At 41.6% G+C, this 12,440-nt stretch overlaps 1 protein-coding gene across 3 annotated transcripts in view; it reads right to left on the bottom strand.

The window, feature by feature from the left end:
• The window catches only part of mthfd1l (methylenetetrahydrofolate dehydrogenase (NADP+ dependent) 1 like), a 166,963-nt gene that overhangs the window by 43,507 nt on the left and 111,016 nt on the right, over window positions 1-12,440 (bottom strand). For all 3 annotated transcript variants that reach the window (XM_060916342.1, XM_060916343.1, XM_060916344.1), the window contains 2 exons: window positions 7,042-7,142; window positions 2,973-3,150 (listed from right to left, as the gene is read on the bottom strand). In XM_060916342.1, the coding sequence (XP_060772325.1) occupies window positions 2,973-3,150; window positions 7,042-7,142 (279 nt within the window). The remainder of the gene's footprint in view (window positions 1-2,972; window positions 3,151-7,041; window positions 7,143-12,440) is intronic.

Genomic DNA, 12,440 nt, shown 5'->3' with positions numbered 1-12,440 from the left:
ATTGTTTATTTACAGGGTATTCATTTTTAATTATTTATGATGTATGTAATTGCTCAGTTAAAGTAAATAAAGCATGGTCACCTGTAATATCAAAGAACTTGAACTTGTGAATAATTAAAAAAAAAAAAGACAGAACAATATACTGAGGAGACAGGGTTTCAAAGAGGGCAAGACAGGTAGAGAATATTTGTCAGATAACAGGCCCTGACGAATGCTCTATTACTAATAAGAAACATAGATAAGAAATAAATTAATAAGAAATATATTAATATAGCTTATTTAAGTATGACCAAAATTTTTAAGCCCAACTTTGTGTGCACATTCCCACCTATGGCCAAGGTTCAGCTTTTTGTGTTTCAATACTGTTCAAACTTAATCATTTTAACGTTTCTTGTAGCACATGCACATTTTGCTTACTGTTTAAGCATTTTATTTGTTCTTTTGCTGTTGATATTTTTCCCCATGCCAATCTTCTGCTGAACCCAGTGGTGGGGAAAGCCCTTAAATGCATAATGAATAGTCAGTGAGGGACAATCTTATTTTTGCAACAGTTATTAAAAACTTAACATTTAGTTTCAATTCAGAAGGTGTTTAGGCTTAGCTGATGTAATATTTTCAAACATGAACTTGCCTTTAAATCTGAAACACAGGTCTATAGGGCTACAGGAACATTGGCAGTCATCTGTAGTTTTCTAGTGTGGGGGCTTTTAAGCCAAAACTTGGTGCTTTTGTTGGCCACAAGCTGAAGGCCTGGCAAGTCAGGGTGTGTAAGAATGTAGGTACGGCACAGCAGGCCACTCCAAAAATCCACCAGAATGCTAGCCTAGTAAACTATACCCACTCGCCTAGCGGCCAAAAATATTTTTTGCCTGCGAGTGGGTCTAGCCTCGCACCATATCAACAAAAACACCCCGGGCATCAAATCGTGCCCGCCAATCACAACGCAAGGTTTTTGTTTGGATTCTTTGGGCGGGCTTTTGCAGGAGTGACGACAAAGCTGCACGACGCTGGAGAAAGCGCAACAGGGAAGATGGCTACGGCTAGTGAACAGCGCGCGTTTGACTCCGCTTTGGAATCAGTTTTAGAAGAATTAGACTTGGAGTTTTCGTTGAAACATGAGCAGGAAGAGGCTCTCCGCTCATTCCTTTTCAAGAAGGACGTTGTCGCTGTTTTGCCGACCGGCTATGGCAAAAGTCTGATCTACCAGCTGGCTCCGCTCGTAGCCAAAAGGATGGGCTAGTTTGTGCAGGACGAAGAATTAATAAACAGCTTTGAAACATTACTTTTTGATTGTTTCTTATTTTCCCGTTATTTTAAATTTAAGGGAAATTATTTCACCAAACACCACTAAATAAAAACTCTCAAAAACAGTTTAAGCAAACCCTTGAAAAACACTTGGAAAAAAAAAAAAGTGTATGTTAAGTATGTGGTACAGACTCCAAACTTGTCGTCATTATCTCCAAACTTCTTAATATCTAGAACCTGTTTATTAATTAATACGCATTTTGAAAAATTATTTATTTCAAGGCCTCCCCCACTGCTTTCTGTCGCTCTGACTACGTCACAGTCACTGTTGCGCTGATTGGTCAGAGCGTTGGCCTATACGCACAGAGACAGTTTGAAAGACAGCGGGTTGTTCCTCCCACACCCGTCGGAAATGTCTACGAGCGAGGCCAGACTAAATATTCACATTTAGTCTGGCTTGCCAGGCTACCAGAATGCAGGAACATCTACTAAATCCAAAATCTCAACACCCCCCCCCCCCCCCATTGTCCATCTCCAGCTGGACAACCCACAAACAAAACACCAGAATGCAGGGGGACAAGTGAATATTAAACCGAATACAAAAATCCCACTTACTGCCTGGTGTGCGGAAAAATTTTGCCGTCGACCCCCCCCCCAAAAAAAAATCTCACTCCAAGGAATTTCGAAAAGTTGGCAGCCCTGTAAGATGCACAATAATTACACAATATAATGGTTAGCTAGCTCGTTTCTAACAAATCTAACAGTGTGTTTGCCAACCTGCTAGCAAAACCCGTTACAAAACATTAGTTTTAGAACGTTCTAGCAAATTTTGGCTCCTTATTTTAACTCCACACCATCATCAGAGGTGCTAGTGTGTCTCGTGTTAGCTAGCTTGCTCACAAACATGGTAATTTGTTTTAAATTATACAAGTCTGTTGTTAGCTAGCTAGCACTTGGTATCAATTACACACCCACACACACACACACGTCTGGAATTAATAAGCTTGTTAGAGAGCATAACATTGTAGATCACTGTAGATTAGATTAGATTTCCCAGAATGATCTTGTAAACATTTTAACATGACAAATGAAACAGGATAATTTTAGCAGCTAAACTCCGATGTAAAGACCCACTTTATACACCATTAAACTGACGATTAAACAGACATGACATGTTCGGAGACGAAAGTCAAGCTTCAGTCTTTAAACCTGGGAAATGGAAAAACTCCAAAGTTCCCAAAACCACAAGACTTCAATCCAAATGCGAAATTAAATTACAGTGGAAAAAAAAAAAACATTAAAAAAAACACTTAAACAATTAACCTCGCTGATTATGGAACCAGATCCTTGTAAATCTAACTTATTTAATAACACCATGTGTTCGATGTAATACACGTCCCTACATTCCTGAACTGATTTAATTTCTCCTGGAATTGTGACACAGCAAACAAACGGTTCAGGGAATTAAAAAGTCCACCCTGAGTTACAGCAGATCCATCCTGAAATGCACGGCCCTCGTTTCTCGAACGGTCTCAAACAGAGCAGCGATTTCACACGCCTCCTCGATGGGATGAAACTATTTAACACGTACTACACAATTAAAAGTCACGTCAGCGTGCTGCATATCCGACATTTTATTATCTCACATGACGATGGATCAGCTGAAACCAGGACGTGATCTTTAAACCAGAACTTTGAAAATGATTAAAATAACACAGCAGCTTCACCTGAAGGCTGTACAGGAAGTGGAAATCGCTCTTCTGTGCTGCTGCTTCCTTGACAGCTTGCGCCAGCTTCACGGCGCCACGTCCGCCCCGCCCCCAGTGGTGAGACGGCACGGCCGCCAATGCCCCTGAAGCCTCAGCTGTACGACACGCCAGCTCGATCTCCGCTTCTGTATCGGTCCTTTAAAAAGAAACAAACCAGGCTTTCAGTAGTGCGTTTGAATTCTAGACTCTGATTGGTCAGGAGACGTTGATTAGATTCCTATAACAGCAGGTTTGACAGTAGTGCAGCTACAAATCACCACTTTATAAAAAAAAAATACTTTTCATCATGCCTGGTGAGGGAATAACACATCATAACTGTGATAATATATACAGTAACTTCAATAACATTAATTATTACACATACAGGACACTTTTTCGATGGAATAAAAACGTGTTCTTTTCCCTTCTAGTGGGTTTCATTCATTTGGTTTGATAGCATGCAATATTGTTAGCATATCGCTTATCCTACGTGGAGAATGAGCGCTGAATATGGTTTACGATATTGCGTGGTTGTCAAGACAACATGACGTCACACGTCGGAGACATAAAACTTCCACATTAGCAAGCGGCAATTTGTAAAGAAACATGGCCGCCAGGTTTGCTTCGTTTAAAATGGAAGATTTTGAGAGAATTTTGGCTGCCAGGTCGCACCGTTGTGTGGCGCTGTCGATGTTGATTTTAAAAGTAACTGAGTAAATTACACAGGGAAAATAATAATAATAATAATAATAATAATAATAATAATAATCAGCTTGACTGCACTAGCATTGGCCTGCGCCAACACTACACCGGCTGGAAGGTAACTGGACTGCCGCGCTAACAACACTGAGTCGCAGGCAAGTTAGCATTGGCCTTCGAGAATGCTGAAATGAATAGAGTGTATATTATTATTATTATTATTATTATTAATAATATTGGCTGGCTTTTTTTGTGGTCTATCAGATATACAGTGGTGCTTGAAAGTTTGTGAACCCTTTAGAGTTTTCTATATTTCTGCATAAATATGACCTAAAACATCATCAGATTTTCACACAAGTCCTAAAAGTAGATAAAGAGAACCCAGTTAAACAAATGAGACAAAAATATTATACTTGGTCATTTATTTATTGAGGAAAATGATCCGATATTACATATCTGTGAGTGGCAAAAGTATGTGAACCTTTGCTTTCAGTATCTGGTGTGACCCCCTTGTGCAGCAATAACTGCAACTAAACGTTTGCGGTAACTGTTGATCAGTCCTGCACACCGGCTTGGAGGAATTTTAGCCCATTCCTCCGTACAGAACAGCTTCAACTCTGGGATGTTGGTGGGTTTCCTCACATGAACTGCTCGCTTCAGGTCCTTCCACAACATTTCCATTGGATTAAGGTCAGGACTTTGACTTGGCCATTCCAAAACATTCACTTTATTCTTCTGTAGCCATTCTTTGGTAGAACGACTTGTGTGCTTAGGGTCGTTGTCTTGCTGCATGACCCACCTTCTCTTGAGATTCAGTTCATGGACAGATGTCCTGACATTTTCCTTTAGAATTTGCTGGTATAATTCAGAATTCATTGTTCCATCAATGATGGCAAGCCGTCCTGGCCCAGATGCAGCAAAACAGGCCCAAACCATGATACTACCACCACCATGTTTCACAGATGGGATAAGGTTCTTATGCTGGAATGCAGTGTTTTCCTTTCTCCAAACATAACGCTTCTCATTTAAACCAAAAAGTTCTATTTTGGTCTCATCCGTCCACAAAACATTTTTCCAATAGCCTTCTGGCTTGTCCAAATGATCTTTAGCAAACTGCAGACGAGCAGCAATGTTCTTTTTGGAGAGCAGTGGCTTTCTCCTTGCAGCCCTGCCATGCACACCATTGTTGTTCAGTGTTCTCCTGATGGTGGACTCATGAACATTAACATTAGCCAATGTGAGAGAGGCCTTCAGTTGCTTAGAAGTTACCCTGGGGTCCTTTGTGACCTCGCCGACTATTACACGCCTTGCTCTTGGAGTGATCTTTGTTGGTCGATCACTCCTGGGGAGGGTAGAAATGGTCTTGAATTTCCTCCAATTGTACACAATCTGTCTGACTGTGGATTGGTGGAGTCCAAACTCTTTAGAGATGGTTTTGTAACCTTTTCCAGCCTGATGAGCATCAACAGCACTTTTTCTGAGGTCCTCAGAAATCTCCTTTGTTCGTGCCATGATACACTTCCACAAACATGTGTTGTGAAGATCAGACTTTGATAGATCCCTGTTCTTTAAATAAAACAGGGTGCCCACTCACACCTGATTGTCATCCCATTGATTGAAAACACCTGACTCTAATTTCACCTTCAAATTAACTGCTAATCCTAGAGGTTCGCATACTTTTGCCACTCACAGATATGTAATATTGGATCATTTTCCTCAATAAATAAATGACCAAGTATAATATTTTTGTCTCATTTGTTTAACTGGGTTCTCTCTTTCTGCTTTTAGGACTTGTGTGAAAATCTGATGATGTTTTAGTTCATATTTATGCAGAAATATAGAAAATTCTAAAGGGTTCACAAACTTTCAAGCACCACTGTATTCCGTTAAGCTACTCGTCTTCGACTCATTCAATATCATGCTAGCTGAATGGAATATATCTGATAGACCACTCAACGCCAGACAATATTATTTAAATATTCTATCCACATTCACTGGATATGAGCAATCGCGCACTCTGATTGGATACTCTACTACTAAGCTATCAGCTCATATACCATGAATAGAGAAAAACAAAATGGCGGCGCGTGTTGCTGAACCAACCGAGGATGAAATAAAAACTCCACTCGAAAACAAAACCCCAAAAAACACACAAAAAAAAGGCAACAAAATATGGAATAAAAAGTATTTGATGGTTAGAATGTATCTTCTTTTTCATTTTTCAAGAATTATTATTGGTGGCACGGTGGTGTAGTGGTTAGCGCTGTTGCCTCACAGCAAGAGGGTCCGGGTTCGAGCCCCGTGGCCGGCGAGGGCCTTTCTGTGCGGAGTTTGCATGTTCTCCCCGTGTCCGCGTGGGTTTCCTCCGGGTGCTCCGGTTTCCCCCACAGTCCAAAGACATGCAGGTTAGGTTAACTGGTGACTCTAAATTGACCGTAGGTGTGAATGTGAGTGTGAATGGTTGTCTGTGTCTATGTGTCAGCCCTGTGATGACCTGGCGACTTGTCCAGGGTGTACCCCGCCTTTCGCCCGTAGTCAGCTGGGATAGGCTCCAGCTTGCCTGCGACCCTGTAGAAGGATAAAGCGGCTAGAGATAATGAGATGAGATGAATGTTCCTGTCATTTCACCAGTTTGTTTACATTCTAAGCAGAAATGATTTTGTCGGACGTTTTGTATAAAAAGTTTGTATTTATCGAATTTGCAAAAAATAAAAATGCTCCGTTTCTCAAAATCCAGTGAATGTGAATAGAATAAAACAGTTATTCCACTCAATCTCGTCGTACATGGATTATAGACAACTCGGTGCTACGTGCCTCGTCGGCTATCAGCTCATGTACGACTCGATTTTGTGGAATAACGGTTAAATGTAAATGGATAAAAAGTAAATTGCTGTTGTATAAGAAAAAAAAAAACCCCGTCAGGATGCGCTCTTATGGGAAAATAATCAACTTTAGCGAGTCCACTTCATCACGACACACAGTTGCTGATTATTTTCCTACAATTGCACAACACTGAGTGATTTTTTTCCCCTTACTGAATCATCTCAAGACCAGCTTATATCTAATTCCATGATTTTCGGCCATACTAAGCAACTTGGACATGTGACCAATTTATTTGTTTGAGTATTTATGAATAAACGACTTAAACAAGATGTTAAAACTTCATTATAAATCAGAGCAACACTTAAAGCCGGCAGTGTGTTTATCACAGACATTCATAAGCATTGCATAAAATTTTTATCAAACAAAACTGGAGGACTGAACTACCTTCATGTAAAATCTGCAAGAGGAAAAAATTTTATTAAGTGTGTCGTTTTGAAAACACCCAGTTAGGATTGCGTGTCCTTACTTAAAGCTGTTGAGAGCCACCACCACGGGAACGCCAAACAGACGCGCGATCTGGATCTGTTTCTTCAGATTGCTGCAGCCTTCGGAGACCAACTTTAGATTCTGAATGTGAAAAGACACAAGTTAAAAAACATTCACAAGCAGAAAGTGGAAAAATTCGGGTCTGTCAGACGTTTAACAACTCAACGCAGTCGATGGTAAACTGGTAGCCGGACGTTTTTGTTACTTGTTAGCAACGTTAGACTTGCAGGGTAAAACTAAACCCTGTGTGTATAGAGATCTTGCAGTCACGTGACCGGAAAGTACACAACCGCCATCTTGTCGGTAAAAAACACCGCTGAATACTGCTGCACTCGTGTACAGAATGGATCAATTTCAACCGACGGACTACACGGCTCATTTTTCTAATGAACAGATAACTAGATACATGTCTAAAATAAACGATCTACAGATTTGTGACCCTTATGGCTTACCGGACGGAGTTTTCACAACCGGATTTGAACTGCCAGCGGAATACCCGGACGTGTATAATTACCTCATTAACTTTCCCTCGCTGTTCAGTGGTGAAGCACTGCGTGCCTATAAATCTCTGGACAGTTATCTTTACAGAAATTCAGGATTTGTCAGCGACTCAGATGTGGCATCTTGTAAACAAGAATCCTTATTGGACAGGTAAGTCACTTAAGTATTGAGTATAGCACTGACCAGCCGATTATAGAATAGAATAAGGTAATTCCAGCTGTAATTCCAAATCGTCCGTCTTGTTTACATGGATCTGGCGTTGGAGAGGTAGAGGCTTAGCAGTGGAGGTTTGAGTGGCTGTTTTCTGAGCTTAGTCAACAGGCCGGCTCTGCAGCATCGCTTTTGCTTCCGCTCCCGGCACCGCCTCCTTCGCTTTGCTTCCGATAACAATCCACGGAGACCCCGCTGGTCTCGCTATCTCATCCGGAATGTTGTGCATGCGATGGAAATCGCTACAAACCGTCATTTTCTGCTGGAAACCAATGTCCAGTAAGTCCATACGGTTGTAGTGGATATTGAAGTCCGGTACAGACGAACAACACGCAAAAATACACACAAAAACCATAAAAACCGTGCACAGGTAGGGAGAGCTTGTAGCCGCAGCCATTGTAGTAGAATTGTATATAGTAGGGTTTTCCAGAAAAAAAAGGTAGAAGTAAAAGCAGAAGTAGAACCAGATGTAGAAGTAGAAGGCGGCGTTTGACCGACAAGATGGCGTCTGTCACAATCTGGATCGGCTGTGACGTCACATGCAAGTGCTCCATAAACGCCATGTTTAACACGCCCATTTGGTGGGCCCTCATATCATTATCTCTACACCTGAGATTACCTATAACGTGTTGTATATTAGACAGGATGTGTTCAGAGCTCTTCAGTGATATATGTTTATGCTACGTCACGTTTTAGATGCAGGTTATTTTCAAAAGTATTCTTTATTTTATAACCGGAACGTCAAGGACGTAGTCGCTCATCTGGCCTGCTATCAAAACAACCATGACGACCAAAACATCAAACAGAACTGAAATGTGACGATGTGAGAGAGGACCAACCTCCACGACTAAAGGCCTCTGCATGCTCTTGCGACAAGGCTTTCGCAGATAGCTGTAATTTATCGTTGAGTGGGGAGTAATAGGTGTGCACGATGTTATTCACCGCCACAACGCAAGGGGGCGTGAAGTCGCTAGGAGTAGTTGGTGGGTGTGGTTAGTGGAGTGTTTATCCTCCGGTTACTTATAATGACTAGAACTGGAGTCGTATAGATGTACGTACTTCATCACTTCCTCGATCAACCGCTCTTCATGCTGCTCCATCTTCGCTCGTGTTTTTAAAAATGGCGGTCGTGAAAACAAACCAAACCGGGAAAGTAGGGAAGCGGAAGTGCGTGTACAGCGGATGTAGAGTGGACCAATCAGAGCCCTCTTGTCTGCGATGCTGTCTGCGAGGCGGTCTGCGGTGGTCACAATTTTTGGGAGGTGTGCACAGAGCGACTGCGAAGGGGGGGGGGCTTCGCAGACGCCATCTGCGACGCCATCTACGAGGACTGGGTTGTCAGCATAAATTGGCCTTAACTGTTTATAACAGGAAAAATCGACAAAAGGACTAAATTTTGTTCCCCGAGGAACGATCTATCCAAAACATCGATCAGAACTGAATTTGCATGATAAATGAGAGGAGATACAACTCTAGTCAGAAGAAAATACGTTAAGCTGGCCTAATTACTGATTTGTTAGCAAAAAACTGACAATACAATGACCAAGTTTTGTACAGAAGGTCGAGTTCTTTCAAACAAAACAATCAGAACTGAAATCCATTGAGAACTGAGGAAGGGAGGAGATACGATTTAACTGAAAATAAACAAAAAGTTGTAAACAAATTGTTTACAAGAAGAAAATCGACAAACAAACGACCAAGTTTTGTTCCTCAAGGGAAGCTCGACCCAAAACATCGATCAGAACTGGAATCGGATGAGAAATCTGAGAGGAGATACAATTCTACTGAGAGGCCTGGAAAATTTGTTAATTTGACCTAATTAGTAACTCGTTAGCACAAAGTTTGGCAAAACAACGACTGAGTTTTGTGTGGAGTGATGAGTTCTTTCAAACAAAACAATCGGAATGGAACTCCGTAGAGAACTGACAGAGGAGATACGATTTAACTGAATTGAGGACATCGGATGCCACGCCATGGCAACAGCTCATTAGCTTCATGGACAAATGAGCTAATTACAAGAACGGTATTAGACTAAAGTGCAAGTGTAATTTTTTATTATTGTGTTTTTGGATGGGAAATAAAAGCTTCACAGTCCTGGAAGCGTTGGCGTTCTTTGTGCTTCATCTGATATGCAGCTGGAATAAACTAAATACTACTTGGGAAAATTGTAAAGGAGGAAAAAAATAACAAATGCAAAAGACTGATGTATCAAATATATATACACATGAAGAATAAAAATGTGTGCCAGAGTTTATAGGGCTAAAAACAAACCTTGGCTGCCAAATATTTTTAGGGTTTTGTTGTTGTTGAAGAACGACTAAGTTCACCGACGTAGGCTCAGTTTTGAGGCGGCGTTAACACTGTTGGAGTATAAACCACTCTCCATCGGGAGTGAAGGAGCCACAGGTCTGTGATTTAAGTAACCATAGGACTATTAATCATCTTGCATAGGACATCTTGAACCAACCAGGCGAATGGAATTCCTCAGCAAAGTTCACCAGGAGCCAAGGAGTTGTACATCTTCTAGATGAACCATCTGCAGCCCCACCCCGGAGCAACTTCAGGTTAAAGGGACAGGCTGTGACAGAACACATGACCTCGAGCCACAGCCAGGTCTTATGAGCACCAGACCACCACCACCTGCTGTCCCCTTCAAACCGAGCACCTTCATCAAAAGAGAAGGAGTTCATTCAAGTTCAGATGTCCTGTTTGAAAAGGGTCACGTCGTTCTCCCAAGAGGCCTTCTGGGAGGAACTTCCTGCTCCGATTTATAGCTCGAGTGTCCCTCGATGCACGGAGCCAGACACAATCCTCCAGAGCCCAGGATGTCAGCATGGTGCCTTCTGCTTCTTGTTAAACTACCGCACAATTAGCTTAAGTACTCGAGTTATTTGCTCAGCTGAGGCTGCTTTAGGGAGGCTGATGGAAAGCAGACGCAGCATCGCTTGGTCATTACAGCTCCCACCGGGCTGCAGCCTCCACCTTCAATTCCACCAGGTTATATTGACACTGTTAATTCAATCACATCAAGCCACATTAGGGAGGAGAAGAGCAAGGGAGGTCTCAAGGGGGTCAAACAGTTATTTAGACACTTCTATCCAACTCATTATTCTCAAGGAACCTCCTGCTGGTGAGTAAAAGGGCTGGTCTTCTGCATCCACCTCAATAGTTCATCAGCAGCTACACCAACTCTGGAGCAGGAAATAAGAGATTTGCCACAGAGTCCGTTCAAGAGCTAAAATCTTCCCTGGTTCCTCTTGGGGAAAAAAAAAAAAAAATTCTGTAAAGGTTCCTCCATGGAAACATGGCGAGAGTTCCTGAAAGGTTTCACTGGTTCCTGAAAAGATTCCTTCATTGGAAACTATTAGAAAAAAGTGTCCATGTTGACCAGGAGTAAAGGCTCAGTAAAGGACTAGCACGATTTTTGAAGTTTTCTTTGAAAAAGTGTGGCTATATTTACTGAAAACAATTCGAGGTTCCTGAAATGGTTTCTCCAGTAAAAAAACAAGATCAACTGTGAGCTACTGTTCACTCACGTATCCCCCCGCTGTCGCATATATCAGAATGCAAGCAATCGAAGGAATAGGACGCTTATTATGAATGTTGACTTCAACAAATAATGAACCCTGAAACAAGTAAGTAAAGAGCAGTGTCTCCCCAGGGATTTCAAATAGCATCCTGCTAAACTGCCATTTTGAAATAGCATTTTGCTTCTTGAACTAGCGTCAAAATCCACCCTATATGTTTCATAAATACATTCAGTTGGTAAACATGAAGTTGATGTGCGACAGGCCTGAAAACGGTATACACGGTATAGAACCCCAAGCTGAAATTTGGTACCAAATATCAAGCAGTTGTGATTTGTAGTTGCTGAGAAAAGTGTTACGAAAATTGTGTAAATCCACGCTATATGTTTCGTAAATACGTTCAGTCGGTAAACAGGAAGTTGATGTGCGACAGACCTGAAAACAGTACACACGGTATAGAACCCCAAGCTGAAGTTTGGTACCAAGTACCAAGTGACTATGATTTGTGGTTGCTCAGAAAAAGGGTGTTTCGGATAGACGGAAATACAGACGGAGAGACGCAAACCAATATTCCCCCCTCCCGCCCTTTGGAGTGGGGGCATAATAAAAAGTGGATCAAGTTCCTTTTAAAAATCCTTCAGTTTCCTGAAAAGTAAAAAGGTGCTTTGGGTTCCTAAATGTTCCTTCAGGGAAGAAAGCCCTAGAGTTCTCCAAAAACTGCTTTGCAGACCAAATGTTCCTCTGGTAGAAACGTGGCTCAATGTCCAAAATGTCAATGGTTCATGGAACGATTCTTCCTGTTTAAATGTATCTATGGTTCCTGAAAAATTACTTCAACCTCTGAAACAGGTCTTCGAGTGGAAATGTTGCTGAAAGTGCTCCTCCTTACGAGAACCAGAAGTCATTTGTTAACCAGGACTGCGTATGCACTTCAGGATGCAAGACCGTGCCAAAGCCTGAAATCGATTTCAATAAGAACACAACATGCACCAAAGCGTGATGGTGATACAGAAAGATTATGCTGTTGGAACTTCGATGGAACATATTTTGATATAACAACGCATCAGCCATTAGGAGACAGTCTGGGGTGGGGCTTCATTCATTTGTATTATTATTTATTCATGCCAACGTTAAGAAAGAT

Source organism: Neoarius graeffei, chromosome 3 (genome assembly GCF_027579695.1).
Source record: "Neoarius graeffei isolate fNeoGra1 chromosome 3, fNeoGra1.pri, whole genome shotgun sequence".
NCBI classification, from domain to species: domain Eukaryota; kingdom Metazoa; phylum Chordata; class Actinopteri; order Siluriformes; family Ariidae; genus Neoarius; species Neoarius graeffei.
This window is presented reverse-complemented; position numbering and strand designations above follow the sequence as displayed.